Source organism: Aptenodytes forsteri, unplaced genomic scaffold (assembly GCF_000699145.1).
Source record: "Aptenodytes forsteri isolate BGI_AS27 unplaced genomic scaffold, ASM69914v1 Scaffold185, whole genome shotgun sequence".
Taxonomy (NCBI): domain Eukaryota; kingdom Metazoa; phylum Chordata; class Aves; order Sphenisciformes; family Spheniscidae; genus Aptenodytes; species Aptenodytes forsteri.
The window spans coordinates 1,965,389-1,973,294 of record NW_008796214.1 but is presented as its reverse complement, the minus strand read 5'-3'; the positions used below and the strand labels follow the sequence as shown (position 1 = coordinate 1,973,294).

At 43.4% G+C, this 7,906-nt stretch overlaps 1 protein-coding gene across 8 annotated transcripts in view; it reads right to left on the bottom strand.

Annotated features, from left to right (window-relative positions):
• SPTBN1 (spectrin beta, non-erythrocytic 1) overlaps positions 1 to 7,906 on the bottom strand; it is a 141,712-nt gene that overhangs the window by 48,845 nt on the left and 84,961 nt on the right. For all 8 annotated transcript variants that reach the window (XM_009288447.2, XM_009288445.1, XM_019474432.1 and 5 more), the window contains 2 exons: positions 6,062 to 6,213; positions 663 to 836 (listed from right to left, as the gene is read on the bottom strand). In XM_009288447.2, coding sequence (XP_009286722.1) covers positions 663 to 836; positions 6,062 to 6,213 — 326 coding nt within the window. The remainder of the gene's footprint in view (positions 1 to 662; positions 837 to 6,061; positions 6,214 to 7,906) is intronic.

The following is a 7,906-nucleotide window of genomic DNA, read 5'->3' as shown; positions in this document are numbered from 1 at the left end:
AATGCCACTGCTGTCACTGAAAGTTAGGCAGACACTTTCATATTAGGAAAACACTGAGCAACACCAAAATTAAGATAATGTTAAATTTATTAAATATTTATTACTATGTTATTTGTTATAAATTATATCTTTATTATACAAATTTATTATCCTTTCTGCAAAAAGACTTTGCAGCCTTTTTTAACTGAGGGCAAAGACTTTAAACTGAGTGCAACTTGCTGGAAAACAAGAAATCTCAGCCTTTAGCTGGGACACTGAAACAATTCCTGTGGGCACCCTTAACCTGCTTCAGTGCAAAGTCAGCCACGTTAATGATAATCACCACCGAGGTGAAGAGCAGCTGAGAGTAGCATTTCCTCCTAGGTCTACAAGAGTGATAGGCCTATGACTGGAGCTTCATATTTATTAGTAATTTAAAAATAAAACCATATGACTCTCCACACAGGAAACTCCCATTGGCTGCCACTACAGATCAGCAGCACCATGAAGACTAGTTCATCCTCTCCTCTTAGCTCTGGAGCATGTCCCGCCAGATGCTAAGCGCTTTCACTCCCACCATCTCGGAGGGCCTGGGAGCACTCCACTCCAAAGCACAATGAAGTATATTACAAACAAGTATGGAAAACTCAAACGTGTATACCTGTATATGTATACATCTTTACCTGGAATCTCAGGATAATAGTCCAAATAAGGCCAAGTGTCAGCCTGTGATTCCCATCCACAATATCATGAGATCCCATGTTTTCTAGGTGCACTCTTTGCTCTTTGAGGAACTGGAGGGCTTTATCAACATTCTCCAGGCAATGGATGCGCATCCTTCCCTTAGTTGGTTTAGGCTAGAAGGTAAAAGGGAAAAGAAAAACATGTACTACTGTAAATGGAAGGGGGGAAAAAAAAAAGTGCTTGTTAACTCTTCAGTCCAGGCAGGTGAGTAACCACGTTGTCCACTCCCAGCCAGCAATACTGTATGCATTTGTTCTTCAAATTCAATGGACAAAACTGCTCCTTGCATCTTACAGCGCATTTACACGAGGAGAACGGTAGCACGTGTCAAACCCGTGGTGGAAATGCCAACATCCTAGACCTGAGCTGCACACACTGGGTGCCAATTTCATTCGGTTTCAAAGTATTTTGCCTGCTTAATTCCTTCATTTTTTCTGTCTAGTATATTCGTTCACTAGCTGGAAGAGAAATTATTTTGTTAGGTTCGTGCCACACCTGTTACATTTTCCCAAGATGCTTTTTTTCTCCAGTAATAGTTCTTCCACACTTAAAAAGAAGATTCTGCAAAGATAAAGATTTGAAACAAACTAATAACTGGCATACACACGCAATAGAGGGAACTGGTGATGAATGCTCCAGAGAGTATCTGTAAATACAGACACACACTCTCCAAAAAGGCAGCTCAGATTTGGACTGCAAGCTACTCAATAAAACTCCTCAAGAAAGAAATGTCATTGCTTTTTTTTGGTCCGTTGAAGTAGGATAAATAGTATGAAAATAACAGTAGAGATTTATTCCAAACAATTTCTTCATAGGAAAAGGAAATAAAACAATAGTAAAAGAATCAGCCACACCAACATAACACAATTTTTTGAAGGCCCAGTGCAAATGAAAAAAGCCATGAATATATTAACAGCATGTAGAAGTCTTCTGTAAAACTGAATAAAATTAAAGCAACTTTGTTCTGCAGATAAGGATTACAGCTGAATAGCCTGTTCAGTGCTCACTGAGATGTCACCAAAGGTACTCAGCCAAACTACTAATTGACATAATTTCCTTCTTTTCTGCAGTGAACATAATTAACTGGCCATGGAAATAGCTCAGGCAAAATCCTTGCCTCAGACTGCATTCAAGGGAAGACTTTCAGCCAGAGCCATATTACGGTCCCTAGAAACAGCAGCCTGTATAACAGTGTGTCATAAAGATGAAACGCTTGCTAGAAAGATGCCCTTCAGGACACACAAATCCCTGGGGTCATTAGTTTCACTTCAGCTTTCAGTTAGCACGGTTCTCCTCCAGAGGCCAGGTAACGATGCAGAGAAAGTCAACCTGCAACTCCCAGCAAGGGAGAAGATTTCCAGGAACCTGCCACTGCTTTTGGGTATAAAAGTCCCTCTGAAGAGGCACAAATTGCAGGTACACCCCATGCACATACCGTACGCCCCAAATGCTGCCAGTGTAGGGTGAAGAGGCATAGCATGAGTGGGAGCAAGAGTGAGGTTACATGGTTGGCTGAAACCAGCCGGAGATCCCTCGCTATCAGCAGGGACAATCCGGGATCCATCCTTTTGCTGGTACCATCAGTCACCCAGGAGGGTGGTAAACTGGACCACAGGTTTAATTTAATCTTGCAAAATACAGGTAGGAAGGCTGTTCCCAGGGCGGGAGAGGGAGTGCCCAGCTGCAGGGGAAAGCGGAGGCGAGGCTGCGCCCAGCAGCTGCCCGGCCCACGGCTCGCTCCAGCCCATTGCCACACCTGAGCGCCCGAGATCCGCTTATACGAGGTGTGCTCACTTTTATGATGATGGTCCCAAAACACAGGAAGGACTGTGACAGCAGCCATTTCTAAGCAGCAGTGGCAGACCTGACTGTCCCCCCACCTTAATGCAGCCCTTCTCACTTACCTAAGCAGTAACTGCACTGCCTCTAACGCCTCAAGTTATTGAGCAGAAAATGGTTTTAAAAGCTCTTTTTCTGCTCTCAGAAGCAACAGCACCAAGGTGACAGAGTTAATACCATTCACCACAGATGTTTTATTTAGTTCCTGAGACCACCTGCTCCCACCCACACACTGTACGACGACATACTCTCCACTTACGAATCCGGGAAATGTAACCTTCACGTTATTGGCAGGATTTTTTCTCCCACAAACACAATGACTGTACGTGAAGCAGCAAAGCATACACAGTAAACCTGAACAGGACACTGCTCCCTGTAGAGCTGGAGCGGCCTGACATATTTTTCTAGTGCTCCAGCACTAGGTGGACTTTCTGGCTCAGAAATTCCCCATTGGGACCGTAACAGTTTATTAGCAGTGTAATCTAGGGCTGTTCAAACTATGACTTATTAATGGTCCGAGAAGGCACTTTGAATTTCTGCATAGATGAGAACAACAGCATCACCTAGCCAAAAAAAAAGGTTGGGCACCCTGAGAAGACAGAAGGTTCAATTTTTCTGTCCCTCCACACCGGCAGGCCATACAGTTCAACCTACCGTCCTGCAACAAAAAGAGGAAGAGGCGTCCGAGTCCGGTTTGTACAAGGTGTGGCTGCGCTTGCCACACTCCCCTGCACAGCCTCAAGATGAGACATAGTGAGACGCAACTTCCACCTTCACTGGGCTAAGCACAGATCCAGAAATTACCCAGAGGAAAAGAAAGCACACTGAATGCATCGCTTAGTGTATTTACTAAACTCAGAGTCTTCACACGCACATTGTCAGGAAAATGTTTTACACCAAAAGTCTTCCCCTTTCCAACAGAAAACATGACAGAACTCACTACAGAGAATCTGCTTAAACAGTTTGACCTTTGAGCATCCAGGAATTGTAAGGAATTTACTAATCCTTTATACAGTTATGGAAGAAACCGAGCTAAACGCTCAATTTTATGCTGAAAAAGCTTTATTTTTCAGTTTGGGAGAAGCTGGCTAACAGTGTATAAACAAAATTACAACTGTCTTTTCATACTGGCTGGATTCTTTTCCGCTTTGCTCAGTGAGACTATTGCATGCTATCACTTCCTTTCCAAATACTGTGCTGTACAGAGGACCTTATGTAGTAAGGGCTGGACTAAACACTAGGATTAGGAATCAAGCTGAGCAAAGGAAAATGCAGATGTTGCCCTTATTGGACGCTCTCGTTTTGAGTTTCTCCAACACACCTTCAAGGACTCTGGGTTTTCATCATCAAAAATCACAACAGCTTTTGAAAAATGCAGGGTTTGTGCAAATGAGGCTGGAGGTCTTACAGAGGGCAAAGAACAGTCCTGCTTCCCTGATTAGTATCCTAAATCCCAGACTGCTCCACAGACATATGGCTCCAGCTCCAGAATCTGAATCCCAGTTTCAAAAGTGAGAAAACAATTCCTGTTTGTTCTACTGCTTCAGTAAACACACCATATCAAAATAATTATCTAGGCTAGTTTCTGCATTTGTTTATTGCTTTCTTACCATTTATGTTTCTTGACTTGATTTTAAGCTTTCTGCATAAGATACTGCCTTTAGATTTCTGCTTGGGTGTCACGGAGATGTCAGAACCTAACCAATACCAGCTAAAATAAATTCCAAAAGGCTGGAGCATATCAGCAAGTGGATGCTACGTGCTGATCCTCCTGGAATATTTTTGGTGTGTGTAATTGTCTCAAGGCTTAGTGCGTTGCGTTATCTGTATTCTTGTTTGCAGAGGAAGGTGTGGTGGAATGTATTGTTCAAACAGAGACTGCTGTCCTCCATCCTGAGATAACGAAGCTACAAAAAGAATTTGTGGTGGTGCAGGCAGCTGCCAATGCGATATGCAAACGATGATGCAAGTGCAGATCCAGCGTTCTCACCGGGTGGGTCCCGCACCCTCCCCACCCGAGCAGCTGCGTAAGCTCTGTTTGCATTTTTCAAAACCTGGAGTGAAAAATGTAAATGAATCATGCAGCAAGAGTCACGCGACTGGTCTGAGCTTCACCACTACTATGTGACACTGGAAGTCAAATCTTGGCAGGCAGATCTGAAGATTTAAACAGAGGTGGCACGGTTGCTGTCTGAATCCTCAAATAATGGGGCCTGTTGGTCACAGTTCTTCCTATATGAATAACATCTGCTACCTGCAGTGAACACGTCAAACCTAACACTTCACTGAAATAAATGATTTGGCATAGAGAGAAACGTGTTTTGAGCAAACTGTAGTTGGCAAACATTGAGATTAGTTACCTCCATCCACACAATGCCTTCATCCACACAGGGTACTTCTATGCACATCCGAGTTTCCTTACCCCTCACAGGTGCATTTAGAAAGCTCCCTCTCTTGCCTTACTGTAGAGACGCTACACTGTGGGCCATATGTTCAATTCATTAACCAGAGTCTTAAGCCATGGAGCTTCCATTAATAGGAATGCTTGATGACAAGCGATTACACAGTCACATCCTCGTGTCGCCTTAGGTCTTAGCTAAAGACCCGTATTTCTTTGAAAAGATTGCTTTAAATTAGGTAGTTAAGAGCATAGCCATCATTTCAGGAACTGAAGGAAGAAATGATACCCAGCGTTTTCCTGACACCCAGTTTTCCTGCCATGCAGCAGTATTTTTCGCTACAGGGATTTTCTTACCACTCCCTTGTGCTGGTATCAAGGGGGCTCTCTCAGCATACCCAAAAAAAGAACTTGCCCCATTTATTTAAATTCATTTTAGATATTCCTCTAACCAAAGAAAATCCAAGCTTTATCTATCCTAGTAAAACCAAGCACACCCAGGAGCATTCCTGAGCAGCAGGGTGCAATTAACACCACGGTTAAAACTGCTGCAATGCTTCCCAGGGTGGACTTGGCCCTCTCCAACCAGCTGTCCTCCATAACCCCCCAGCACGCTCCTGGGAAGGGAGAAGGGATGTTCCAGGCCACGGGCCGGCAGGCAGCCTGCAGACAGCCACCTGCATCCGGCGGCTGTGTTTACTAGCACGGAAACAGGCCAGCTGGCCACAGGGCCCGGGAACGTTCCTCAGCACATCTAATTCACCATTACTGAGACGGTCTAAGGGGCTAGAGAACATTTAGTGCTCTGCGCCTGTCAGATTCAGGAGCAGGGAGTATGCTGCTGGCAGCACTCAGCATCTTGCCAGCAAGGAACCTTTGAAGGAGACTTCCTTTGATTCCTACTGAAACCAACAGGAAGATATTTTAATGGTGTGTGGATCCAGCTGAAGCAATAGACTTCTTTTTTTTTATTTAATATGTAAAGACATTTGCAGTGCTGAACCCTCAGTAATCAGTTTTGCTGTACTTCAGCTGAGCCAAGGATTCACCAAAAAAACAACCAAAACAAATAACCCACGAGGAATATTAATAAACACTTACAAGTCTCTCTCCTGAAAGAACTTCCAGAAGTTTGATGAGCATCCTTCCATCGCGAAGATCAGTGTACAAATCTGTAATTCTGCATGATACACGTGCCAAGTGGGAATTAACCCACTTTGTGAAAGTCTTCTTCTGAACTGCCTCACGTTCATCTGTTAGGAAAACAAGACAATGTTACTCAAAATAAACCACAGTTCATGTACCTACATGAAAATGTGATGTTCAACATGTATAATATTAAATGAAAGGTATAGCTTGTCGTCTTAGCAGAATCATTGAAGAAATTGGGACTTCTCACTGAAAATCCACCTTTCTTCCTATTTTATGACATTTTTTAATGCCAGTGGGAATTTTACTGAGTTACTGTCTATGGAATAAATCTGAACTATAGATTGCAGACTTACTTGCTGCTCAGATAAGCAGCTTTCTCAAGGTGTAGAGAGGTCTGTTGTAGAGCTACAATGTAAAAGTCCCTTTAGACTGATCAAACTGTCCAGTAATTGGATCAAGAGTTATCTTCCACCACTGGAAGAACAGACCAACTTCTGCCCTTGGATACGCACACAAATCCACAACAGATCCCCTGAAATACCAGAAGTCACTTTGGATTAATATAGGTACAAAAGAGAGCAGAGACCAAAGCTTCCCATTTACTTCTTTCCCTTCTCGTTACAATATTTATTTGCAGATTCAACATTTGTAACTGTATTTACACAATGTCAAGATGAACTTTTCCGTAACTGCATGTTTGAAGTAGACTTGCATTTATTTAAAGCCATAGAAAAATAGGTTCTTTCCACCTTCCCTTCCCAGAGTCTTTCACATGAAAACATTGGCTACGAGAGCTCTCTTAATGCACAGGCTTACTACAATCCACGTTAATTCAGAAACTCCTAAACAGCTATCTGCCAAGCCGAGAACTCTCAGAAAATATTACACATCTTTGTGGTTAAATTCTTTTGCCAAGGGCTTTGGATAAAGCCCCTCCTTGTTAGCAAAAAGTCACTTCTCTGACCTGGGAACTGCTACCGACCAAATTTGTCAAAACACAGGTGCTCAAACTCGAACTCCAAAGTCCATACTTAGACATACGAATGAAAGCGGTCTGCTTTTCCAAGCAGCTGAGCATCTAAGCCTCCCATCAGTCTCTTTAAAGTTGTTGGCACCTTCAGAAACGGGACACGAAGACTGGTAAATGCTAAACCAAAATGTAACACGTCCAGCTCTGAAAACTCTGAGTATGTTGTTTGAAACATGGAAAAAGTTAATGACGGTGCAGATGAACGCAGAGTTTACAGCTGGCTACCCAGGGTTTCAGTGGATGCTGTCCTTCAAAAGGAAGGATGTGCCCCCTGCCTGGCAGCGCAGCGTGGTGGGGTATGATCCCAGCGTGTTCATAACCAGTTACAGCCTCCACACCAACAGGACCTTGGGGACAGCAGCAAAAGCCTGATCTTGGTGACAAGGAATGATAAAGAAGCTGAGGCTGAAGAGGACAGAAAGTTGGGAAACAAGTCAAAAAAAAAGATGGCAAGAAAAGAAATCGCATAGTAGAATGGTGGTAAGGAGGAGGAATCTGACAAGGAGTGGGAGAGCTGACCGGCACTTCAGTGGCGGTTTGCCCAATTACATAAACCCCACCCTAAGATTTCAGTTCCTCCCATGTACTTCTGAATTTATTCTTGCTGCCCATGTGGTAGGATGTGACCAAAGCTAATGCACTGAAACTGTCCCATTTATAACAGCTTTTGCCTAGCTAGAAGGTGTGAAATTAAAAAGTGGGGCTTGGAAGGATGTAAAAGGTGGAGTTTGTGATAAAACAGCAATATGCTTTCAATGAATTGA